General features: G+C 44.3%; 2 protein-coding genes across 4 annotated transcripts in view; both read right to left on the bottom strand.

Annotated features, from left to right (window-relative positions):
• Positions 1–336: 336 nt before the first annotated feature.
• The window catches only part of LOC117668122 (uncharacterized), a 43,330-nt gene continuing 16,973 nt past the window's right edge, over positions 337–26,693 (bottom strand). The window contains exons 6-11 of the mRNA XM_087885356.1: positions 8,267–9,636; positions 7,949–8,084; positions 7,753–7,829; positions 4,250–4,376; positions 1,410–3,095; positions 337–911 (exon numbers count right to left, since the gene is read on the bottom strand). Of these exons, the coding sequence (XP_087741482.1) occupies positions 799–911; positions 1,410–3,095; positions 4,250–4,376; positions 7,753–7,829; positions 7,949–8,084; positions 8,267–9,636 (3,509 nt within the window). The 3' untranslated portion in view covers positions 337–798. The remainder of the gene's footprint in view (positions 912–1,409; positions 3,096–4,249; positions 4,377–7,752; positions 7,830–7,948; positions 8,085–8,266; positions 9,637–26,693) is intronic.
• On the bottom strand, positions 13,079–26,687 carry LOC117668096 (uncharacterized). 3 transcript variants are annotated; one of them, XM_060693389.2, is made up of 11 exons: positions 25,334–26,687; positions 24,367–24,741; positions 22,636–22,756; positions 22,154–22,227; positions 21,593–21,719; positions 19,489–19,728; positions 18,457–18,702; positions 18,251–18,324; positions 17,280–17,406; positions 15,735–16,081; positions 13,079–15,071 (listed from the first exon to the last, which is right to left on the bottom strand). In XM_060693389.2, the coding sequence occupies exons 1-11, from the start codon at positions 26,039–26,041 to the stop codon at positions 13,134–13,136; spliced, it is 4,377 nt and encodes a 1,458-aa protein (XP_060549372.2). In that variant the 5' UTR covers positions 26,042–26,687; the 3' UTR covers positions 13,079–13,133. The 3 variants fall into 3 exon arrangements, with proteins under 3 accessions (XP_060549372.2, XP_034277662.2, XP_034277663.2); XM_034421771.3 differs by lacking the exon at positions 19,489–19,728 and having other exon boundaries at positions 18,457–18,870; XM_034421772.3 differs by lacking the exon at positions 19,489–19,728 and having other exon boundaries at positions 25,334–26,686.

The following is a 26,693-nucleotide window of genomic DNA, read 5'->3' as shown; positions in this document are numbered from 1 at the left end:
GGGAAGCCCATTCATTTCAAGCAATTCCTTTCATCTATCAATAGTTCTTTGAGTTTGGCAATTACTTTTTAAACTGCTCTTCTGCAAATGTGTGATAAAAATGCTGATGATACTGAACAAACCAGTGGCTTTTATTCAATTTGAGCAGCAACGCGGCTGAGCACTCTTTGAGAAAACACATTCAAGCCAATGTCTACTCTGAAACCTTCAGGGCTGGCTCCAATGGTTTTCCAAAAAATATTCATTTTATTTTACACTATTTGTCACATCTCTTGTTTTCCAATGTGACTAAAATGAGAAAAAATTAAGCCCTGACCAGAAATTAATCCCAACAAGTGTCTTTAACTATTTTAATGTTATTTTAACATGTAGTTTTTGTTCTGGCTCTCATCACACTACAGAAAGGCAGAAATGGCCCTGCTGACTGCTCGAAAGAAAGGTCTTTTGCACATGCATACAGGACATCGGAATTCTATAAATTCTTCCTGAAGAGAAGAATTTTCCACACTCCAACATTTATTTGGTTTCTCTCCAGGTGGATTCTTAGGACAAAAAATAAAAAAAGAAATTGTTGACTAAAATTGTTCCCTGCTATCTGTTCATTCTAGTTGTCTCTAGCCTCAGTTCCACTATCCGAGTCTAATTTCTGTTTGATTTTTGTTCCGCACAAAAATAACTGCAAAAGGCAGTTCTCTTCTTGTTATTCTGTGATCTTATCAGATCAGTAGCAACATCTGGGCCATATCTTCAAACATGAAGAACTTCTGCCAATGTTATTTGAAAGGTATCCCTTTTTCTTTATTTTGATTCCCCATGATTTCCAAATCTCTCTTCTCTCATTTCATGTTTCATTATTCGCGATGTCAACACGCTTGACTTCTTTTTGTTCTCATTCTCCTGCATGTCTCTTACTTGGAACAAAAAGAAAAAAACTCATTAGAAATGTAAGACACAAACTACAAAGATACAATATATGAGATTAATTGTATGAGCACACCGTTTCAATGAATTTAAATAGCACACAATTTCAAATTTATCCAAAGATGGTGGTTCTAGTGGTTTTTGAAGGAAAGCTGGACGTTCCAAGCATTTTCAACCCAAAATTTCTGAAAAAAGGATTTTCTCTTATTGATATGCCACGTGGCTGGAACTGTAAAATGACAAAACTTTAAAAAACAGGGCACCCATAACTCTGTGATACAAGCTCTGCCTTTTTTGTGTGTGCATTGTGTGTGCGACTTACAAAAGAAACAAGCAGTTTTGATTGTACTTTTTTGACCGTATATTTTGGACACCCACAGAGTTTTCAATTAGGATTTCATCGTGAGAAAAGTACCTTCTCAGGAATATACATTATATACACAGGAGCCAAGTAAATAATATTCTTATCTAAAAATATACATTCATACCTAAATGGATCCTCATATGGGATGTAAGATTACTGCTTGTCGTGAAGCTCTTTCCACACTCCATGCATTTATATGGCCTCTCCCCTGTGTGGATTCTTTTATGGGAGGTAAATGACCCATTTTCACGGAACCTCTTTCCACATTCCAAGCATTTATATGGCTTCTCCCCAGTGTGGATCCTTTTATGAATAGTAAGAGAAGTGTTTTCACGGAAACTTTTTCCACACTCGAGGCATTTATGTGGCTTTTCTCCTGTGTGGATTGTTTTATGGGAAGCAAAATGACTGCCCCGGCTGAAGCTCTTTCCACACTCCATGCACGTATACGGTTTCTCTCCAGTGTGGATCCTTTCATGAAGAGTAAGGGACCCATTATTACGGAAGCTCTTTCCACATTTCCTGCACTTATATGGTTTCTCCCCTGTGTGGACCCTTTTATGAGAGGTAAGTTGAATCTTTTGAGTAAAGCTCTTTCCACATTCTTTACATTCATATGGTTTCTCCCCCGTGTGAATCCTTACATGGGAAGTGAGTTGAATATTTTGAGTGAAACTCTTTCCACACTCCATACATTTGTAGGGTTTCTCCCCAGTGTGGATTCTTTTGTGACAAGCAAGGTTGCTGGTTGTATTGAAGCTTTTGCCACACTCAGTGCATTTGTATGGCTTCTCCCCTGTATGGATCATTTTATGAGAAGTAAGTTGAATGTTCTGTGTAAAGCTCTTTCCACACTCCAAGCACTTATATGGCTTTTCCCCTGTGTGGATCCTTTTATGGTAGGTAAGTGAACTGCTCATGCTGAAGCTCTTTCCACATTCCATGCAGTTATATGGTTTCTCCCCTGTATGGATCCTCTTGTGGAAAGTAAGGGAACTGCTTTCACTGAAAGTCTTCCCACACTCCATGCATTTATATGGTCTCTCTCCTGTGTGGATCCTTTGATGGGAAGTAAACTGAGTGCTCCACCTGAAGCTTTTCCCACACTCCATGCACGTATATGGCTTTTCCCCTGTATGGATTCTCTGATGTGAAGTCAATTGAATATTTTGGGTAAAACTCTTTCCACACTCTTCACATTTATACGGTTTCTCCCCTGTGTGAATCATTTTATGGGAATTAAGATTGACCTTCTGGGTAAAGCTCTTTCCACACTCATCACATTTATAAGGTTTCTCCTCTGTGTGGATTTTTTTATGGGAATTGAGATTACCACGCTGGCTGAAACTCTTTCCACATTCCATGCATTTATACGGTTTTTCCTCCAAGTCAGTCCTTTCACTGGGAACAAGAGAACTGCTACCACTTAAATGCTTTCCATTCTCTGTACCTTTATATGCTTTATTTCTCATTTTGGCTTCTCCACATAAAGAAATGCCAGAGGTCCAATTGCAGCTTTTTTCAACCTCTTGGCCAAGATCCTCTTCTTTAATGTGAATTGTGTAATGTTCATATAAATCTAAGCTCTCTTCAAATGTTTCCACATTTTCCACTTTTAAATTTTCTCTCTGATCTCCTTTGGGTAGAAAGTCTTGAATTTCAATGGATGGGAAAGTTGAGCTCCTCTTACTTCCATTGTTTGACAGATTTCTTTCGTTTTCTGTTGTTTCCATTGGGTATGAAAACTCCTTTCTTCTCTCTTCATCGCTGAACATTTGGAAGGCTTCCTTGTTCTCCTGAACATTATTTCCTTAAGAGAAAAAGAATGAACGAAAATTGAGGCAAGATAGAGGAAGCAAACTAAGAATTCATCACATAGGAGGTAAGTGTAAATTTCCTAGTGAAAATCTGCCAAGGATTCTCCACTGTTTTGAAAGGTGTTCTGCTGACCAACATTAAATATTCTGATCAAAGCCTTACAAAAGTTGGACTTTGAGTGACAGGTTGTTATAACAGTAATATGAAGAAAACTGCACAATATAATAATAGAACACTTCTTACTGTCAGGCCTAGAAGCCATCTTTTGCATTGAATCTTCAGGCCTGACACATTTACTATTGTGGGAAACTGGGAGAGGGGATTGTATGGCGCAAGTGTGATATATAGTCATAATAACATTCTTTTCTCAGAGTCAAGGACATCTTGCCCTGCACCTGGACAGTTGGAACTGGGAGGCATCTCCAGTTGGGACAGTGCTTTGATTGGACTATGTGATGAACATGTGGGTGCTTGGACTTTCCTTTGGGTGGGGAAAACCTGGAAGCTTTCAGATTTGGGTTTTCCCCGATGTGCCAATATGACATCTCTAATAACATGGAACTTTGAGGAAACTCAAGCCTCAGAGTTTTCTTTTGTTGGGGGTGTTACTTGGAACCTGGACATTAACCCGAATCTGAAGGCTTATTTTATGAGTTTCTTAAACTCATCACAAAATCCATTTATTTAAATAAAGGGCCACATTTACACTGTTATACATTTTACTCAATAAATTAATCTTACTTACTCACTGGAGTAAGCTGGAATTCAGTTTAAGAAAGTGAGGAATCAGGGAGGAGAAGCTTGTAATATTTACCGGAGAAGTAGGAGAATGGGAGCAAGGAGTTGTGCTAACTACATCTAATTTTTTTGCTTAACTTGAAATACTTGCTATTAACTGGGAAAAGAAAAGTATATAGTGAAAAGAGGGAGGAATTTGGGATACAGACATAGGAGTCAACATAGTAACAAGAGTTACATCTAGTGTCATTAAATGATTTTTTTAATTGTTAAGATGACAGCTCTCTTCCTTTTCCTAGCCAGGTAAGGTCATTTTATGAACTTTTAAAAAAGAAAAAAAAATAACTGGCTCTATTTAGTCATAAAGTATTTCTTCTAAGCATCTGGGGGCAGGGCAGGGGGCCTTACCCAAAAAGGCCACATTTTTGGAGTTCTCCAGCATGACTTCTCTGTGCAGATCTTTCTGAACAGGATCTAGCCGAGACCATTCCTCCTCAGAGAAACACACAGCCACCTCCTCTAAAGAGACAAGAACCTGCAAATAGGCATATCCCTATGAGCAACCAAATTTTATTTGCAAAATTATCTCCATTTGATTCGAGAATCCCAAAGCAAAAAAGATTTGCAGTGAGTTAAATAGACACATTCTGCAGGGGTAAAAATCTGATGTGAAAAAGCTTGTCAGAGTTCACTGCGTTTGACTGAAGTAAGATTTGTGGATGAAGTAGATTATCTGAGGAGTCTTTGGATCCGTTTCAGTCAAGCTTCAGTTTGTAATCATCCAAATCTGGAGATATTTACAGGTAAGCCTTGATTTACAACCTAAGTTACAATCTGCCTGAAAAAGGGGACCTATGACCCGCTTTTAAAGTTCTGATACACCCCTCCCATCACATGGTCACATGACCATATTTCAAGCCCACAGCAACATGGCTGCATTTACTGCCATTTGTAGCATCCAGCAGTCATGTGACCATGGTTTATGATAGTTTTACCAAAAACCAGCACTTTTTTCAGTTTTTGACAAAACCACTCCCATAACCAACAATGGGTTCACACTTATGTTAATTGCAATTCACTTAAAAACCAGGCATTTGTTCTCATAGATGCAGTTATTATCTTACAGTCTCCCCAAAATATCATGAATTCTCCCTTTTTGCTTTCTAGAATCCCCAAAGACTTACAATGGATTAAAAAGGCATACTCTGCAGGATGTCTATGGATATTCGCAGTCATCCAGATCATTGTTGTCCCAAAAGGCAGCTGGAGGGGGTTTTTTTCCCCCTTGGAAGACTTTTCTGATCCAAGAAGTTGGGTGAAGAACTGAGCTGAAGAAGCTTCTTGGATGATAAGTGAAATGTCTTCAAGGAAAAAAAAAAAAAGTCCAGTCGCCTTTTGAAAAACCATCTTTGGGACATGCGCTGCAGGGTTAAAAACCTGATGAAAAAACCCCCCAGAGTTTGCAAGCATTTGACCGAAGTAATAACATTTGTGGACGAAGCACATTGTCTGAGGAAACAGATTATCTAGATCTGTTTAGATCCGCATCCACTCAGATCTGGAGATATTTCATCTCTGATCTTGGATAGAGTGACACATCTCCTTTCAAGGTTGCTGCACAACCTGAGGTGACTTCTCAATGACCAGAAAGGACTTTGTAAAAACTTCAACTCGTGTGCCATTTGCATCCTTTCCTAGATCAGAAGGACCTTCAGTCATTCGTGCACTTGGGGCTGTCCTTCAAGACCATTTAACTAGTTCAAAATGCAGAACTGGTTCCTGGTATGATTCAGTACTGCTTTATCTGGCCTTAAAGGTAAAGGTTCCTCTCGCACATATGTGCTAGTTGTTCCTGACTCTAGGGCTCATCTCCGTTTCAAAGCTGAAGAGCCAGCGCTGTCCGAAGACGTCTCCGTGGTCATGTGGCCGGCATGACTAAACGCCAAAGGCACATGGAACACTGTTACCTTCCCACCAACGGTGGTCCCTATTTTTTACGTGCTTTCGAACTGCTAGGTTGGCAGAAGCTGAGACAAGTAACTCACCCCGTTACGCAGCACGAGGGATTCGAACCGCTGAACTGCCAACCTTTTGATCGACAAGCTCAGCGTCTTAGCCACTGAGCCACCGCGTCCCTTTATCTGGCCTTAGGGGGGTAATAAATTGAACAATTATTGTGACCTATAAAGTACTATATAACAAAGGTCCCAGTTTGAGTTTGAGTTTTGAGTTTTATTAAATTTGTATACCGCCCTACTCCCGAAGGACTCAGGGTGGTGAACAGGCACAAGATAAAATACAGAAATACAAAAGTTAAAAACAATTTAAAACCAAATTAAATAATATTGGCCCACGACAATTAAAATCCCAATAAATTTAAAACAAATTAAAATTTCAATTTAAAATTTAAAAGAAAGGGGAGAAAAATTAGGCCAGGCCGGCTTGCTGGAATAAGAGGGTCTTAAGAGCACGGCGGAAGGTGCGCAGATCCGGGATCCTCCGTATCTCCGGGGGGAGCTCGTTCCAGATAGTGGGTGCCCCCACAGAGAAGGCCCTCCCCCTGGAAGCCGCCAGTCGACACTGCTTGGCTGACGGCACCCGGAGGAGACCCTCTCTATGAGAGCGTACCAGCCGGTGGGAGGCTATTTGTGGTAGTAGGCGGTCCCGTAAATAACCAGGTCCTAAGCCATGGAGCGCTTTAAAGGTGGTAACCAAAACCTTGAAGCGCACACAGAAGACCACCGGGAGCCAGTGCAACTCGCGCAGGAGAGGTGTTACACGGGAGCGCCATGTTGCTCCCATAACCACCCGCGCGGCCGCACTCTGCGCCAGTTGGAGCCTCCGCGTGCTCCTCAAGGGGAGCCCCATGTAGAGAGCATTACAATAGTAATGTTGTTTAAGGGAACACCTATCTCCTTTTATATCAGCCCAAGTGGTTCAATGTAACAAAAGGCTGCAAGCTACAATTAAATAGTGTCATTTATTGGTCTCGCAGAAATGTTGGTTGGAAATGGCCCTTCTGTGAATTAACCAAAGTATCTTTCTGATTAATTCACAGATAGGCTTATCACTGGTTCGCGTCTTGCCTGCCAGTTGCAGAAGCATGCGTACTGGGATCTTCTCTAATGTTAGCCAATGGACTGAGGGTTTTGTGGGGAATCAATCCTGCGCCCCCCCCCAATACACATACACTTTTCCAAGGGTGTGCAGAGAGCTCATTAAAAGATTAGATTGGATATTTGGATAGATTTGATATAAAAGATTAGATTCATTATTTGGATGACACTCAATCCAATTTTGGCTTGTCAGATCCAAAATAGTTTTGAGAGGAAAGCTGAACTTAGCATTACTGAAGCTGAACCCCCATTTTATATTGCTACAAACAATATACAGTATTATATACTGAGCCCATAATAAGAGACCGCATATACAGATAGTCCTTGACTTACAACAGTTCATTTAGTGACCGTTCAAAGTTACAACGGCACTGAAAAAACCTGACTTATGACCGTCTTTCACACTTATGATTGTTGCAGCATCCCCGTAGTCACATGATCAAAATTCAGACATTTGGCAACAGATACATATTTATGATGATTGCAGTGTTCCAGGGTCATGTGATCAGCTTTTGCAATTTTCCAACAAGCAAACTCAATGGGGAATGCAGATTCACTTAACAACCATGTTACTAACTTAGCAAATGTAACGTTTCAACAGCTGTGACCAAAAAAAGTCATAAAATGGGGCCAACTCAGTTAACAAATGTTTCATTTAGCAACATAAATTTTGGGCTCAATTGTGGTCGTAAGTTGAGGACTACCTGTAATCTATCTTCCCTGACATTTCTCCTCCTACCTCTAGATGAAGTGGGCAGCACACAAATCCAGTAAATAAAAATAAAATAAATATACCTGAGTTGGAGGTTCAACTGTTTTTTCAACCCCATCAGAAAAAGGAGAGGAACCTATGAATGAGGACTTTCCATTCTCTGTGAGTAAAAGTGACACAAGCAGAATTTTGAGAAACATCATTACTAACATAGGGATGCAAAGGAGATCCAAAAATAACAAGATACAACAGCTTTCTCCCCAAGTATCGTTCTCTTACCGCAGGAGGTGTCTTGACTTTGATCTTCATGGAAGATCCCACTGAAGACCAGCTCCTGGGAAGGATGTGGAAGATCCCTCCTTTCCTCGGGGTTCACAGAGATGGACTTCAAGTCAGGCCTCTGGAAATGAAGGGCCTGGAAAAGCAAAGAAGTGCAAGTAGGAGAAGGAGATTCTCACTGTCTGCTCAATGGAACAATCTGCCTTAAACATCTTTCCATAGCGCCTTCAAAACACTATTAAGGAAAACTGCAAGAACCTCAACATATGGTTCTTCTTTCACGTCCCGCTTTAAGCTTGCCAGCTGAAGGTCTCTCACCTGAACTTCTGCCTTCTCCTTCTTTTCCTCCATCTGGCTCAGGAGGAAAGCTTCAGCCAGGGCCACCGCCTGAGAACTGGTCTCTGCTCCGCACTCCCGGACCCAGCTCTCCATCTCTGAAGGCAGGATAGCCAGGAATTGCTCCAGGATCACCAGGTCCAGCATCTGCCCCTTTGTGTTCTTTTCGGGTTGAAGCCACTGTCGGCAAAGCTGGTGGAGGTGGCTGCACATCTTCCGGGGGCCCTGGTCCCACAAGCCGGGTGGCAGCGCGCTCGTCTTCCTGCTGGTCGTTTCCCGGAGAACAATCCGAAGGTCATCCGCTTTCCTCCCCGGAGCATCTTTCAAAGAGGGAGCGTCCATCTCCACCTGAATTCCACACGGCGCCTCGTTTGGAAGGATCTTTCCTGGCATAAGATGATCCTGATAGGGGTCTTTTGGGGAGCTCTCTGCAGGGACCTCTTGGGAGGACCTGTGCCCCAGTCCTGACCCCTCCAAGGAGACTTCTGATAAGGTCCCATTGGGAGCATCCTCCTCCTCCTCCTCCTCCTCCAGCAGCGGGCCTGCCCACACAGTCCTCTCCAGATCAGCAGCCGGCCAGCTCCGCTCCTTGCGCACCAGGCGCAGCGCCTTCTCCAGCAGCGGGCGCAGCTCCTGCAGGGGCAGCTCGGCCCAACCTTCCTCCTGCAGGGCTTGGATCAGAGCCAGGAGACTCTTTGGCCGGGCGCGCCCTTCCACCCGCAGCAGCGCTCGGACAGCCTCCCGCGGCCGCTTTTCCAGCAGCGCCTCCAGGGCGAGCCGCAGAGCGAGCGCGGCGTCCCCGGGCAGGCCCGGTCCTTCCTCTGCCTCCAGCTCCGCCTTCAGCCCCAGCAGAGCCGCCCGCAGCGCCGCCACGCCCGGCTTCCTCCCGCGCCTCCGTCCCGTCGTAACCGGGGCCGGCCCCGCGCCCTCGGCCAGCGCTTGGATGCCGCGCAAGAGAGCCATCTCCAGCCGCAACAGCCCCTGCAGCCGCTCCTGCTCGGCCTCCGATAGCACCGCGTTCCGGGCAAGCAGAGTCTCCCGTCCGCGACGGGCTTGGCTCAGCTGCCCGCAGAAGCGATCCAGGTCCGGCGGCTCGTCCAGCTTCACCGCCCAGCGCCAGCGGGCCTGGACCGGCTCGGAGACGCGCGCCGCCAGCAGCTCCTCCGTTTCGGCCAGGCTGCTCGCCAGTTGCTCCGGGGTGATGCCCAGCGCCGCCATCGCCTGCCTGATCCCGACCCTTGCGCCCCCTCCGGCCTGCGTCTTCTCATAGGGTCCGCCCGGAGCCCCCCATTCCCAACCGTAGCGCCCTCCAACCCCTTTGATGGGATGTCCGCAGCTTAGCCCTTCCCTCCCTTACAGGACCTTCCTCCCCAGAGGCGGGGCTTCGACGCCCGCGCTCTTCCCTGACTCGGCGAAGGAGGGGGGGGGGATTCACTTTTCTACGCCCTTCAACCGAGCGCCCCTGGGCGCCGCTCCCTGAACATGGCCAATAGCAAGTTATACAACTATTTATCTATTTGTTTGTTTATCCAAAGCTGCAAATAACCTTGTATGGTTTAATGATTTAATTTCAGATGTTTGGAAAAAACCTGCTTTGCCTTTTGTTATGCATGAAGATAATAAAGCAGCCATTGAAATATCTAGATCCGATGCCATTGGACAAAGGTCCAGACATATAGATATAAAATTTAAACATGTGAGACAATTGTCTCAAGATGGATTTATTAAAGCAGTGCATTGTGATACCTCAGAACAGTTAGCTGACATATTGACAAAGCCTTTACCTTCTAAGCAACACAAATATTTAACTTCTAAGTTGTATGTATTGTATTGTCCTGAATCTGAGTGTAATTGGTGTTGTATAACGAATCGGCATTTAGAGGGGGATTTGTCAGATGTAAATGCCTTATTCTCTAATGTGTAAATAATATATGAACGGGGTATCAGGGGTTAACTTATTCTTCACTTCTTAATGTATTCATAATTCACCACTCCCACTTATAGCTCCACCCATTGTATATATAAGGAGCCACCTACACCCTTTTCCTCGCTTCTATCTGTGAATATTCAGTGAATATAGAATGCCTATTGTAAATAAAAGGAATTATATTTAAACCTTTAACTCTTACTAATATTATTGAGTCTGATCCTGAAAATATTGCAACAATTTATTTATTTGTTTGTTTAAATTTCTATACCGCCCTTCTCCAATATAGGACTCAGGGCGGTGAACAGCCAGAGTAAAAACAAGACATACGAAATCTAAAAACTGTTTCAAATAATTAAATATTCTGACCGTAATTAAAAATTCCAATTTAAAATCGGTTTAAAATTTAACTCAAGCCAGCCCAGCTAGCTGAAATAAATGGGTTTTCAGGGCCCGACGAAAAATCCGGAGGTCTGTTATTGTACGTATTTCTGGGGGGGAGGTTGTTCCAGAGGGTGGGCGCCGCCACAGAGAAGGCTCTCCCCCTGGGGGTCGCCAGCCGACATTGTCTGGCAGACGGCACCCTGAGGAGGCCCACTCTGTGTGAGCGTAGTCCTCTCCTTACCACCGCAACTGAGCCCAGAATTTATATTGCTAAGCAAGAGAGCTGTTAAATGAATTTTGCCCCATTTCACCTTGCCACAGTTGTTAAATGAGTCACTGCAGCTGTTAAGTTAGTAACCCGGTTGTTAAGTGAATCCGGCATCCCCATTGACTTTGCTGGTCAGAAGGCTGCAAAAGGAGCCTTGGTAGTACAGTGGTCTAAGGCACCCTGTTATTAAGCTGGTTATTAAGACCAGCTGCCTGCAATTACTGCAGGTTCGAATCTCGCCAAGGCTCAAGGTTGACTCAGCCTTCCATCCTTTCTAAGGTAGGTAAATTGAGGACCCAGTTGTGGGGGCAATAAGCTGACTTTGTATAAATATACAAAAGAATGAAGGCTATTGCTTAACGCATTGTAAGCTGCCCTGAGCCTCCGGAGAAGGGCGGCATATAAATCAAGTTAAAAAAAAGGGGGGGGGGGATCATATCATTCCAGGACACTGCAACCGTCCTAAATATGAGTCAGTTGCCAAGTTTCCAGATTTTGATCATGTGACGACAGGGATGGTGCGATGTTGCAAGGGTGGAAAATGGTCATGTCACTTTTTTCAGTAATGTAACGTCGAACGGTCACGAAATGAACTGTTGTAAATTGAGGATTACCTGTATATCACTTCACGGTGCTTTATAGCCCTCTCTAAGCAGTTTTCAGAGTCAGCCTATTGTCTGACAGTCTGGGTCCTCAGTCCCTTCGCCGCAGCCCATTGGTTGAAGTACAGTTCGTGTCGGGTGTTTGGGCACATGGGACAGTTCGTCCTAGACCAGGGGTGGACAACTGTGGCCCTTTTACAACCTGTGAACTTCAACTCCCAGAATTCCTGAGACAGCTTGTCTGTCTCAGGAATTCTGGGAGTTGAAGTTCACAGGTTGTAAAAGGGCCACAGTTGCCCACTCCTGTCGTAGACCCTCTCAGGAAACAACAACTGAATGAATGAAAAACTGCTGAACTTCTACCACTGCACCATATAGAGTGCACCATTAACTTACTGCACCTGTGTATGGTTTGCCAATTGGTGAGGTTGCAGGTTTAAAAATAAATAAAAACTAAAATTCTAGTCAAAAACCTTACAGATAAACAGAAAAAAAGATTTAATGGAAAAGACAGATATTCAGATAGTGAAGAAAGTACAATATTTGGGAATTTAATTATCAGCAAGATGTGCAACTACAAAAGAAGATAATTATTCCAAATTAATACAGCAAATCCAATTTGACCTGGAAAAGTGGGGAAACCTGCAACTATCGTTGTTAGGAAGAATAGCTACCATGAAAATGAATATTTTACCGAGACTATTATTTTTGTTCCAAACAATTCCAATAAAATTGAAAAAGAAATACTTTGAGGAATTAAACAGAACGGTATTAAAATTTATATGGCAAGATAAAAAAGCAAGAATAAGTTTGAAACTACTACAAGACTCTAACAATAGAGGAGGTTTTGGGTTGACAGACTGGGAGCTATATTACCAGTATCTGCACTTACGTGGTTAAAAGAATGGATAACTTTGAGGCACAGATGATTATTAACTCTGGAGGGACATGATTTGCAACTGGGGTGCCATGCTTTTCTATGGTACGGGAAAAGCAAATTACACAAATATTTCCAAGGACATGTTAGAAATGCTTTGTTCTTAGTATGGGCAAAAATTAAGGAAAAACACTATTTGAAAACACCAGCCTGGGTCTCCACGATAGAGGCATTGATACATCCAAACTTGATTGATATGGGGAAAATTCTAAGATACAAAGATATCTTAAATGAGAAAGGAGAACTGAAAAAGAAACAGGAATTGAATAGTCAAGGGATAGATTTAGCATGGTGGCCACAGTTACAAATACAATCAAGCTATGAAAAAGATGCTAAAAAATATGGTTTTTATAAAGAACCAACAGAATTGGACCTGATCCTAACAGGAAACGAAGAGAAATTAATTTAAAAACATTATAACTATTTACTGAGTATTAGAATGGCAGAAGAGCAAGTAAAGGAAATAATGATTGTATGAGCTAAAAATTTTGGTTACTCTATAGCAGTGTTGGCGAACCTTTTAGAGACCGAGTGCCCAAACTGCAACCCAAAACCCACTTATTTATTGCAAAGTGCCAACACAGCAATTTAACCTGAATACTGAGGTTTTCGTTTAGAAAAACAACTCATACGTGATTAACATATTTTGCCTTAAAAAAAACACAATAACAGAGCCTTCAATGATAAAAACAACTTTTTATTGAAAAGTAAAAGTTTGCATTTGGCATGCTTTAATGTGATCTTTGCTGTTGTATGCACGCTGATAATTTTTCTATCCTTGGCTCATACTTTGTAAGTTTGAGAGCAACAAATGCAGCACTCAGGTCATCTGTGAGTTTGTTCCTGGTGTCAGGTTTGATATAATTCAAGGCTGAAAACAGCTGCTCACAAGCATAAGATGATCCAAACAAAGTAAGGAAAGCAATCCCAAGTGCTTTCATTGACTTAAACTTATTTGGCAGAGAATTCCACACTTTAAGGATTTCATTTTCAGAACTAACTGTGCTGTCCGTTGTCATCCTTTCCATCTTCTCAAGTGTTTCACGCAGGTCATAGAATTTATTTTTCCATATACGGTTTTCTTGAAATTCCAATAGCTCCATTTCCAGATTTTCTAAATCTAACCAATTTAAGCAGGAAAGATCAAGTTCTTCAAATTTGGCTTTATCTGGAGAAGTAAGGAAATACAGAGTTGTCTCCATCTTACGGAACTGTAAAAATCTGTTACTAAAATTCACCTTTGCAGCTGCTACAATGCTAGAAAATTCCTTGTAGATTTCCTGATGGCTTGTAGGATTGTCTGAAAATGATGTAGAACTTTCTAAATGCTTTTTTAGATTTGGAAAATATTTCAGCTGCCCACTTTCAAGATCTCTTTCAAAAACCTGCAGTTTTCTCTCAAATGTTTTGATATCACAAAACGTCCTTTCTGCTGTTTTCCCTACACCTTGTAGTTGTTTGTTCAGTACATTGAAGTGTACTGTAAAATCTGTAAAAAACATGAGGTTGGTAAGCCAGGCCGTTTCAGTGAGCTGTGGATATTTCTGCCCTTTTTCATTCATAAACAGCCTAATTTCATCCAAGCAGGCTACAAATCTCTCCAGGACTCGTCCTCTGCTCAGCCACCGGACATTATTGTACATAAATAAACAATTATATTGTGTCTGAAGCTCCTCAAAAAGTGCTTTAAACTGTTGAAAATTCAGAGCACAAGCCATGAGGTAATTCACCATTTTTGTGACATCTTTGAGGACATCGTCAAATTTTTTGCTGCTTTCCTTGGCACAAAGAGCTTCTTGATGTATAATACAATGGAACTGAATAACTTTATGCTTTGTTTCTTTAACAAACAACTGTATGAAACCAGATGTTGCGCCCACCATAGAAGGTGCCCCATCACTAGTAATCGAAACCACTTTTTCTGGTCTTATGTCTTGTGACAAAAAAGCCTCCATCACAGCATTGTAGATATCGATCCCTTGTGTTCTTTCAGGCAAAGACACCAGTTTCACCAGCTCTTCTCTCATGATGTCACCAACAGCATAACGCAAAATTATTGTTAGCCTGGCATGATTATTTACATCTGTGCTTTCATCCAAGCACATGGAGTAACAGGCTGCCTTTTTTAAGTCAGTAGTGAGCTGCTGACTAACATCACTTGCCATGCGCTGGACTCGATCTTTAACCGTATTTCTGCTAAGTGGCATCTCAGAGATGCGTTTAATAATTTTATCCCTGTTTGGGAAATCATGAAAAAGGGAATTACACTTAGACAACATGGCCGTCTTGATAATATCTCCATCAGAGAGGGGCTTACAATGTTTTGCTATGCACAGTGAAATTTGAAAACTGGCAGCTGTCAGATGATTTATTCTAGAAAGATTGTTGGAAAAACTAAGAGACTGGGAATGATATGTCCTCAATTTCCCTTCAAGAAACTCTTTTCTTTCAGTTGCACCAAGTGCGGCAGCATTTTTGTGGTTGGTGAGAAAGTGCCGTTTGACACTTGATGTGCGACACACAACACTTTCATTACACAAAGTACATAACGCTTTCCCATGGTGTTCAATCATTCCAAATGACTCTGTCCAGGCCTCTTGGAATGATCTTCCACTACCTGTATTTGCTTTTTTTGCTGCGCTCGTTTTTAGGTGTTCAAGACTTGGAGTCTACAAAAACACAAAAAAAATTTTTAAAAATGAAGCATCCAATACAAATCTATCCCTGTACTAAAAATAGCTAACACTATTAGTTAATACTAATGAAATAGATATTCCCTGAATCAACGATCTATGGCAGTGATCCTCAGCTGGGGTCCCTTTTGAATTTGCTGACCACAAGCCCAAGGGGGCAATGTTCCACTGACCACCAGCTTTTGGCCTGCTCCGAAAAAGGCATCTGAGGGCATTTCCTACCATTGATTTACCTCCGCTGTAAATGTGTTGGACCTACTTCTTGGGGAATTTGCATAAATAAGATGAAGTGGAGGTGTAAGCAATAAGCAGGGCCAGTGGCATGTGCAGGGGGGGAGGAGGGTAAGGGAAGGTTTTTCGGCACAGAAGCATCACTCAGGAAAGTAGCCGGAGCAGGGCGCGGCGCAGGAGCCTTGTAAAAAATGCACGGGCCACGGGGCAATGGGGGAGATGATGAGGCTCGGCTGCCTTTTGGGCCCAGCTCCCACACAGCCTTCCCTGGGTAGCAAAGCCTTGGATGGATTGTCCCGAAGACCTCGAGGGGCTTCAGAATTTCCATGCACCACCACCAGCCCTAGCGTGGTCTGGGCGAGCAGCGATGGAAGCAAAGGGGGGGGGTCATACAGTTCCTGTACTCACAGCAACTATGGCAACAGCAGGCAAGCGGGCGAGGTCTGGGAGCAGCTGGGCCCAATTAGCGATGGCAGGAGCAGTTGGGCCCAATTGGTGACGGCAGGCAAGAGGGCGAGGTCTGGGAGCAGCAGGTGAGGTCCGGGAGCAGCGGCCAAGGTCTGGGTGCAGTGGCCGAGGTCTGGGAGCAGCTGGCACTGGGCGACGTGGTCCGGGCAATCGGAAACAGCAGTCAAGCGGTCCATTTTTCCCCCCCCATTTTGTAAATGGGAAGTCTGCTTTCGGCCGGAAAGCATCTTGGCGCAGCAATGCATGCCCACCTCCAGCATGCGTGCCATAGGTTCGCCACCACTGCTCTATAGAATTGGATAAATGGCAAAAATTGTGGGATAGAAACTATATATTAACAATGTCTACTGCATATAAAGAAAACTTATATAAAATGTGTTACAGATGGCACTTCCCACCAGCTAGATTAGCCAGATGTTCAAAGATATGTGGGTGGAAATGCCAAAAAGTGGGTGGAAATGTCTGCATCTTATAGAATGAATACGGGCCTATTTTTGGCCTCCCGAACCATCCGCCTGTCCCGTTTTCCGCCTCCCTGGCCCCCAGAAGCACTCCGCAGGCCAAAACCGGGTCTGTTTTTGGCCTCTGGAAGCCTCCGCAAGTTCCGTTTTTGCCCTCCCCGGCTTCCAGAAGGACTCTGCCAACCTGTTTTTGGCTGGCAGAGTCCTTCTGAATGCCAGAAAAACTATTTTTTTTCTTGTTTTCCTCCTCTAAACCTTATGTGCGTCTTATTGCGTGGTCCATCTTATAGTGCAAAAAATACGGTACATGTTTATGGCGAGAAAAACGAATCTTTGAGTTTACCAGACGGGATGGCATAGGAAACAAAGGTTATAGAATGTAGTAGTCCTGCTAGAAATACTTCAAAACCTCCTCCCAAAGGGGAGCAACAGAAATACCATAAAGTGGGTGTGTGGGGTCTTTAACGATGCTATCAGCAGAAAGCAGTTATAAGCAGTGTCCTGAATAACGGGAAGCAAGCTTCCTATAATCTTCTCGACAGTCCTCACCATTCTCTGTATGGACTTTCTATCTGAGGCACTGCTGCCACCAAACCAAACAGTGATGCAATGTGTTAAAATGCTCTCAATCATGCCTCTGTAAAAAGTGGCCAGGACAGAAAGAAAAAAGATGTGTTCTCTTTAACTGCAGTGATTCACTTAGCAACTGTGGCAAGAAAGATCGTAAAATGAGGCAAGATTCATTTAATAATTGACTTGCTTAGGAATGGAAGTTTTAGCCTCAATTGTCATAAAAGTCTACTTGGAGTTTAAGGTCACAACAGGGAAGGATTTGCAATGGTTGGTGTAGTAAATGACAATTACATCTAGTGCCATTAAATCAATGTTTTACCCATAAATTGATCCATTCCTTCCTTTACCTAGTCAGGTGAGGTTGTTTGTTAACTTAAAGGAGAAAAATAACTGGCTCTATCTATCCGTAAAATATTTCTTCCAAGCATCAAGACAGGGTCACGGGCCTTACCCAAAAAGGCCACATTTCTGGAGTTTTCTAGCATGACGTCTCTGTACAGGGCTTTCTGAACAGGATTTAGCCGTGACCATTCGTCCTCAGAGAAACACACAACCACCTCCTCTAGAGAGACAAGAACCTGCAAAAAACCAAAAAAAAAAAAAAAGCATACCGTATGAGCAAACCAATTGTATTTGCAAATTCTCTCCTTTGGTTCAAGAATCCCAAAGCAAAGATTTGCCGTGGGTTAAACAGGAATCTTCTGCAGGATTAAAAATCCGATGTGAAAAAAACTGTCGGAGCTCACAGCATTTGCACTACTCTGGTGATCCTGACGACACAGATAAACCTCCAGTGGCCTCAACAACTCTTTAAAACAGGACTGTCAAACTCGCGGCCTGCGGGCCAGATGCATTACGCACTGGCCACACCCACCTCCGGTTTAGCGAAGGAGGAAAAAGTCACGATACGTCACGTGATGACTTTTTGTCACCCCTGCTCTAAAAGAATGCAAATGGCCAGCTCTCTCCAAGGAATATAAATCCTTCCATTCTCCACCATCCAGTCAGAGCTGAAGAAGCTTCTTGGATGAGAAATGGAACAACTTCAAAGAAAAAACAGAAAGTCCAGTTGCCTCTTGAAAAATCACCTTTGGGACAACCATGACTTGGATGATTGAGAATCTCCATAGACATCTTTCCTCAACAAATCACAGTTAGGTCTTTCACAGCTTCTAATCTGGACTATTGCAGCAGAATGCACTGATGGGACCTTCTCTAACATTTTAGCCAATGGACTAGGGGTCCTAATGGATCAATCTTGCCCCTATCCCTTCAGAAGAGTGCGGGGACTGCTCACAAAAGATTTTGACTTTTGGGGTGCCATCAACATTCAGATGACACTGAGCCCAATATCATGTGTAGAGTCCATTGAAAGAGAACTTCAACTGATGCTTGTATCTCAACTGAAATTTCCTCTCCTACCTGAGTTTGGGGTTCAAGTGGCTCTTCAACTTCATGAGAAACAGAAGAACCTATGAATGCAGATTTTCCATTCCCTGTGAGATAAAAGTGACACAAGCAGAGTTTTTAGAAACATAGTTATTAAGATATGGATGAGCTAGTATGATACAAAACAAGGCCCAGAGAATCTGAAAAAAATCCCTTCTTTCCAAGGAACCTTCTCTTACCTGAGGAGGTATCCTGACTTGGATTTTCATGGAAGATCCCACTGAAGAGGTCCGGGTGATCGGTGGCGGAAAAGGGGGTGAGGTTCGGGAGCAGCTGGGCCCGATCGGCGACGGCAGGAGGAGCTGGGCCCGATAGGCGATGGCAGGAGGAGCTGGGACCAATCGGCGACAACAGGCAAGCAGCTGAGGTCCGGGAGAAGCAGCCGAGGTCTGGGAGCAGTGGCCGGGGTTCGGGAGCAGCTGGGCCTGGGCCATGTGATTGGAAACGACAGTCAAGCGGTCCATTTTTTCCCTCCCATTTTATAAATGGGAAGTTTTTCGGCCAGAAAGCAACTTGACGTGGCGACGCGTGCCTACAGAGAGGGTTCTGCTTGCCACCTCTGGCATGCGTGCTATAGGTTTGCCACCACTGCTCTATAGAATTGGATAAATGGCAAAAATTGTGGGATAGAAACTATAAATTAACAGTATCTACTGCATATAAAGATAACTTACCGTATTTTCCAGCGTATAAGACGACCCCCTACTTTTCCTGTTAAAATATAGGGTTTGGGCTATACTCGCCGTATTTGACTACTCCTCTTCCAACGCACACCAAATAAAAATTAAAAAACATCAGATTTGATTTCAATATGGTAATTTTAATTCAAATGTTTATGACATGCAGGTACTTAGCAGGAAAACTGTCACTTATAAACATAAGGCTGTTTGTCATCAAACATGTAAACATAAAACAGTGCAATTGGATTAAACTTTTCCTAATTCACTCTAAGGAAGGATAAGACAATAAACCCATTTTCGTCTTTTACCTCAGTACCATATTATGCCTTTCCAAGAATCTAGTACACCAGGATACAGTGGCCTTAAATCTGTTGCTGTGATCTGGGTTAGATTTGGCCCACTGAAGTGCAAACGAACGTATTTTATTTCGTGTCACTACATAACCGTTTTGGCGATGCTCATTCACCATATCTGCTACATGTTTTTCAAGTTCTGGCCAATGTGGGGTGCCTCTTCTTAATGCACACTTACCCCTTGGCATACTCTTTAATGCTTTTTCATTTGCTTTCCAGTCCCGAACCATCTTTTCTGTTACTCCATATTGTCTTGCAGCAGCACAGTTATTATGTTCCATGGCAAAGTTTACAACTTTAAGTTTGAAACTGGCGTCATATTTCTTTCTTCTTCCTGGTGGAGCCATGATGGGATCTTGACTGTTAGCCATTTGTATACTGTTCTGTATGTTCTGGTGCTGTACTGTATGAACCGGTGCTGTATGAAAGATGCACACCAAACTTCAATAGAGATCCGCCGTTCCAACATTAGAATTGGCTGAAGTGCAGATGCTCCTGCTTCCCCCTGCCTTCCCTCAGAATCGCCAATCCAACCCAGTATACAATAACCAGCCAATCACGGCAAGTGATGTATTTTCTGTGCACACTGCATACAAAGCCTGCTTGGATTGGGTGGGTCAGCTCTCCCTGCCTGCCCAGCCCTCCCTGTCTCCAAGACGATCCGAGCGGTAGTACGCAATGTGATACTGCCGGCATGAGAAAACCACTGAGAGCAGGGAGAGGGGGCTGCTCCAGGAGCGGCTGGCCGGGATGCAGCGCACGGTGGCTCAGCTAGAGGGCGCCTGTCCCTGAAGCTGGAGAAGGACAACTTTTCCAGTCCGGCTCGGAAGTAAGTTTCAGCACGCCGTATAGCGGCTTATAAGATGACACCCGGCGTATAAAACGACCCCCGACTTTTGAGAAGATTTTCATGTGTTAAAAAGTCGTCTTATATGCCGGAAAATACGGTATATAAAATGTATTATACATGGCACTTCCCACCAGCTAGATTAGCCAAGATGTTCAAAGGTATGTCTGCTAAATGTTGGAAGTATATCCAGATTCCGGGCTCGTACTACAATATGTGGTGGACGTGCCCAAAGGCAAAAATATATTGGACAAAAATACATACAAATAGAAAAAATGATAAAGGAACATACAGATTTAAACCAGAAATATTCTTGTTGGATATCATACCAGGAAAATATGGTAAAGGGAATATGTATTTAATATTATATGTGTTAACAGCGGCCAGAATTGTATATTTGCACAATATTGAAAGGGTGAGGAGATCCCTACAGAAGAGAAGATAATAAAAAAAAGATTAGAATGTGCAGAAATGAATAGATTAACTGTTAGCACTTGAAATTAAGAAGAAGGAAGACACTGAATATTTTGAAATATGGGGTTCATTTTATCTATGGTTAAACAATAGAAACAGAAGTTAGAACCTTTAAAACCACAAGAGAAGGATTAGTTTTATTATGAGGGCTGATTACTATATGTTGTTATTAACTTTGATTAGTATTAATAATTAACATGTATTAATTTTATAAGAAAGCATTGTTATTACAGGACTATTACTGAAGAATATTATTACGAACCAGGATGAAGATTGCTCAAAGTAATTGTAACCAGACAACACACTGTTCATATGGATATTGAAAAGGTTGCTTTTTCTACTTATAGCAAAAATAAAAATCTTACATGCAAAAAAATAAATGTGAGTCAGTTGTCAATCATGTGACCCTGAGGATGCAAATCACATGATCATGAGGATGCTGGGACAGTCATAAGTGTGAAAAATGGTCATAAATCACATTTTTCACTGCCGTTGCAACTTCAAACGGTCACTAAATGAACTGTTGTAAATCGAGGATTACCTGTAAAACTGCACAGTATGAAAATGGACCACCTCTATTTTACGAGCTTCTTAAACTGTCACAAAATACATTTGTTTAAATAAAGGGGCACATCTGCTCCGTTGTTCTCAATAAATTTGTTTTATTTCTCGAATTCTACTGACAGATGGAGTTCCATTTAAGGAAATAAGGGATTGGGAAAAAAGCTTGTAGTATTTATTGTAGAGGTGGAAAAGGGGGGAAGCAAGGAGCTGTGCTAAATGGTCTAATTTGAAATGCCTATTAACCAGGAAAAACGAATATATAGGCAGTCCTCAACTTACAACCATTTATTTAGTGACCATTTGAAGGTACAACAGCACTGAAAAGTGACGAATCTATATTTTATCTATCCGTAAAATATTTCTTCCAAGCATCAAAAGACAAGGCAGGGGCCCTTACCCAAAAAGGCCACATTTCTGGCATTTTCCAGCATGACGTCTCTGTGCAGGGCTTTCTGAAGGGGATCTAGCCGAGACCATTCATCATCAGAGAAACACACAGTAACCTCCTTTAGAGAGACAAGAACCTGCAAAAAAAAAAGAAGAAAAAAATGCATACCCCTATGAGAAAACCAAATGCATTTGCAAATTCTCTCCTTTGGTTCAAGAATCCCAAAGCAAAGATTTGCCGTGGGTTAAACAGGAATCTTCTGCAGGGTTAAAAATCTGATGTGGAAAGAACTATCGGAGATTTCGACTGATGTAACATTGGTAAAGTAAAGGTAAAGTGTCCCCTTGCACATATTTGTGCTAGTCGTTCCCGACTCTAACATTTTAGCCAATGGACTAGGGGTCCTAATGGATCAATCCTGCCCTTCAGAAGAATGTGGGGTAAAGCTCATAAACCATTTTGATTTTTGGGGTGCCATCAACATTCAGATGACACTGAGCCCAATATCATATGTAGAGTCCATTGAAAGAGACCTCCAACTGATGCTTGTACCTTAATTTCCTCTCCTACCTGAGTTTGGGGTTCAACTGGCTCTTCAACTTCACGAGAAACGGAAGAACCTATGAATGCAGATTTTCCTTTCCCTGTGAGGTAAAAGTGACATAAGCAGAATTTTTAGAAACATAGTTATTAAGATATGGATGGGCTAGTATGATACAAAACAGAGCAGAGCCTGGATAGCTCTGCAGACTAAAACACTGTAATTTAACACCAGCTGCCTGCAATTAAAGTAAGTTCGAATCTTGCCAGGCTCAAGGTTGACTCAGTCTTCCATCCTTTCTAAGGTAGGTAAATTGAGGACCCAGTTTGTGGGGGCAATAAGCTGACTTTGTATAAAATATACAAAAGTATGAAGGCTATTGCTTAACGCACTGTAAGCCGCCCTGAGTCTCCGGAGAAGGGCGGCATATAAATCAAATTAAAAAAAAAAAAAAAAACAGGGCCCAGAGAATCTGAAAAAAATCCTTTCTTTCCAAGGAACCTTCCCTTACCTGAGGAGGTGTCCTGACTTGGTTCTTCATGGAAGATCCCACTGAAGAGCAGGTCCCCATAATAATCTGGTTTATCCCTTCTTTCCTCCGGATTCTCAGAGTTCAAGTTCAGTCCTTGGAACTGATGGTCCAGGAAAAGCAAAATAAAATAAAAAAAAAAAAATACAAGTAAGAGAATTTATGAAAAAGAAGCATATTCTTACTGTCAGCTCAATATGAGCCAAGGGTGTGTGGCAGGAGCCAAAAAAACTAATACAATCCTTGGTAGTATAAACAGAGGCATAAGAATCAAAATCACGCAAAGTATTAGTACCACTTTATAAAGGCTTAGTAAGGCCACACCTGGAATACTGCCTCTGGTTTTGGTTACCGCATTACAAAGAAGCTGTTGAGCCTTTGGGAAAAGTGCAAAGAAGAGCAACTAAGATGATCAAAGGCCTGGAGACTAAAACACATAAAGAACGGCTGCAGGATTTGGGTTTGGCTAGTTTAGAGACAAAAGGACAAAAGGGGGACATGATAGCAGTATTTGAGAGATTGCCACAAAGAGGAGGGGGTCAACTTATTTACCAAAGCACCTGTAGGCAGGACAAGAAGCAATGGATGGAAGCTGATCAAGGAGAGAAGCAACCTGGAATTGAGAAGAAACTTCCTAACAGTGAGGACAATTAACCAGTGGAGCAGAAGTTGCCTTCAGAAGTTGCAGGTGTTTCATCACTGGAGGTGTCAGGTTTCGGTATCGTCTCAAATAAATTGCTTTTCCAAACAAATAATCTTTGATGAAATCTTTCATTTATTAAGCACGACAATCTGTCCCCGATTATGTCGTAGCCAACACTGACTTCCTGACCCCAAACCTTCCCTTTCCGTTCCCCAATTCTCTGGGTCTCATTGGCCATCTTCCAAATCACTCTCCCCATATCTACTACTTCAGCTCCCAGGAATGTCCCCCCTCCCAACCCATCTCCTAGGGGATATTATCTTCAGGGAAAATAAGTAGGTGAAAAGTCAAGCGTCCTCTTGCCAGCTGCCCCCTCTTCTCCTCCTTATGTCAGCACTGGAACGAATGTAGTTTGGAGTGCTGACATCAGGTTTTTAAGAAGAGCCTGGACAGTCACTTTTCTGAAATGGACAGTGATGGCTAACCTTTTTGCCACAGAGTGCCAAAAGCGGGGGGGTGGGGGGGGGTCACGCGTGTGCGTGCCCACACTCATAATTCAAAGTGTCCTCCCCCCGCGCATGCACGTGTGACCCCCTGCGCTCCGCCCGCTTTTGGCAGATGATAGCACGGTGGGCCTGTTCTTTGCCCTCCCCAGGCTCTAGAGGCTTTCTTGGAGCCTGGGGGAGGGCAAAAATGGCCTTCCCCACCACCACCCCTGGAGGCCAGAAACGGCCCGTTTGCCAACTTCTGGTGGGCCCGGAAGGCCTGAAAATTAGCTGACTGGCGCACATATGAACACTGCAGCTGAACTAGGACAACGCTCGCGTGTCCACCAATATGGCTCCATGCGCCACCTGTGGCACGTTCGCCATCATGAGTATAGGATTTCCTGCTTGAGCAGGGGGTTGGACTAGAAGACCTCCAAGGTCCCTTCCAGCTCTATTCTGATTGATTGAGAGTTCAACATCTCCTAAGTATCTTCACAAACCTGTTAAGGACCCCTGTAAAAATTCCTATAAATGGTTATTTCTTGAGATCCCTTTCGGGCTTGCCAGGTGACGGACTCTCACCTGCATCTTTCCCTGCTCCTTCTTCTCCTCTGCCTGGCTCAGGAGAAATCCTTCGGCCAAGGCCACCGCCTGGGAGCTGGTCTCTGCTCCACACTCCCGCACCCAGTTTTCCATCTCTGGGGGCAGGAGAGCCAGGAACTGCTCCAGGATCACCAGGTCCAGCATCTGTCCCTTTGTGTGTTTTTCCGGCTGCAACCACTGGCGGCAAAGTTGGTGGAGATGGCTGCACATCTTCCGGGGGCCCTGGTCCCACAAGCCGGGTGGCAGCGCACTCGTCTTCCTGCTGGTCGTTTTCCGCAGGGCATCCTGAAGATCTTTCGCGTTCCTCCACGGAGCATCACTCATAAAAGGAAGGTTTGTCTCTGCCTGCAGCTCCTTTGGATGAGGGAAAAGCAGAAGTCGGTGGACACAGGTAGTCCTTGACTTACAACAGTTCGTTTAGGGGCCGTTCAAAGTTGCGATGGCGCTGAAAAACATGACCGTTTTTCAGTTTGACGACCCTTTGCGGCATTCCCCACGACCACGTGATCAAAATTCAGATGCTTGGCAACTGGTCCATACTTATGACCGTTGCATCATCCCTGGGTCATGTGACCCACCCACCCACCCACTCACCCCTTTTGCAACCCCGAGGAGCAAAGTCAACAGGTTGGAATGAATCTCACTTAACGAGCGTGTGACCAACATATCAACTGCAGGGGTTCACTTATAACCACCGTGGCAAGAAGTGTCGCAACGCGGGGCAAAACCCCCTTATGAAGCGACTCACTTAACGACAGAAATATTGGGCTCCATTGTGGTCGTAAGTCGAGAGCTACCTATACAGTTGGGACTGGCTTCCCAACTGGGGCAAGAAAGGTCGTAAAATGGGACCAAACTCACTCCACAAACCACAAACTCACTCAACCAACGTCTCGCTTCACGACAGAAAGCTCGGCCTCCGCGGTGGCCGTAAGTCGAGGGCTACCTGCACAGTCTTTCCTGACTCCTGATGAGGCTGCGCCTGCTCGGGGGAGACATTTCGCGAGGTCCCTTGAGGAGCTTCCTCCAGATGTGGCCAACTCCGCTCCTTGCGCACCAGGCGCAGCGCCTTCTCCAGCAGCGGGCGCAGCTCCTCCAGCGGCAGCTGGTCTCCTCGCTCGGCCCAGCCTTCCTCCCGCAGGGCTCGGATCAGGGCTTGCACCCGCCGCCGCGGCCGGGCTCGCCTTTCCTCCCTCACCAGCCACTCCAGCGCCCAGAGCGCTTCCCGCGGCCGCTTCTCCAGCAGCGCCTCCAGGGCGAGCTGCAGAGCGACGGCGGCTTCCCCGGGCAAACTCGATCCCATCTCTCCCTCTTCCAGCCCAGCCGCCACGTTCAGCAGCGCCGCCCGCAGCAGATCCGCGCCTTCGCCCAGCGCTTGGATGCCGCGGAGGAGAGCCATCTCCAACTGCAGCAACCCCTGCAGCCGCTCCTGCCTGTCCTCGGAGAGAACCGCGTCCCCGGCTAACAGAGCCTCCCTGCCTCGCCGGGCTTGGTCGAGCTCGGCGCAAAAGCGCTCCAGATCCGGCGGCTCTGCCAGTTTCAGCGCCCAGCACCAGCTGGCCCGGATCGGCTCCGAGACGTGCGCCGCCAGCAGCGCCTCCGCTTCGGCCAGCCTGCGCGCCAACTGCTCCGGGGAGAAGCCCAGCAACGCCATCACGCGCTCCCCTCGCTCTGCTTCTAACTTCCCGCGGTAAGCAGGCGGGAACCCCGCCCTCCTTTGTTGGCCCCTCCCCCAAAGGCGGGGCTTCGTGAACCACGCCCCCTTTCCGTCTTTCTGCGAGCTGGAATCCCCCCCCCTGCTCCCGGCTCTTCAACCGAGGGCCCGCGGGCGCCGCTTGATGAAAGGTGGCATCTTCTGCACTCAGATAGGAATATAGTTTAGTTTAGTTCTGCATTCAGATAGGAATATAGTTTAGTTTAGTTTAGTTTATTTGATTTGTATACCGCCCTACTCCCGAAGGACTCAGGGCGGTGAACAGCCAACAATAAAATACATAAATACACAACATTTAAAAACCCGATAAAATCAAATTAAACTTTTTTGGCCCAGAATTATAGAATTTTTTTAAAAAAAATTTGATTTATATGCCGCCCTTCTCCGGAGACTCAGGGCGGCTTACAATGTGCTCAGCGATAGCCTTCAGCCTTTTTGTATATTTTATACAAAGTCAGCTTATTGCCCCCCACAAACTGGGTCCTCAATTTACCTACCTTAGAAAGGATGGAAGGCTGAGTCGACCTTGAGCCTTGGCGAGATTCGAACCTGCAGGAATTGCAGGCAGCTGGTCTTAATAACCAGCTTAATA

This window comes from Pantherophis guttatus, chromosome 2 (genome assembly GCF_059756535.1).
Source record: "Pantherophis guttatus breed Tessera chromosome 2, ASM5975653v1, whole genome shotgun sequence".
NCBI lineage: Eukaryota > Metazoa > Chordata > Lepidosauria > Squamata > Colubridae > Pantherophis > Pantherophis guttatus.
The sequence above is the reverse complement of the archived record's forward strand: the minus strand, read 5'-3'. Positions and strand labels throughout refer to the sequence as shown.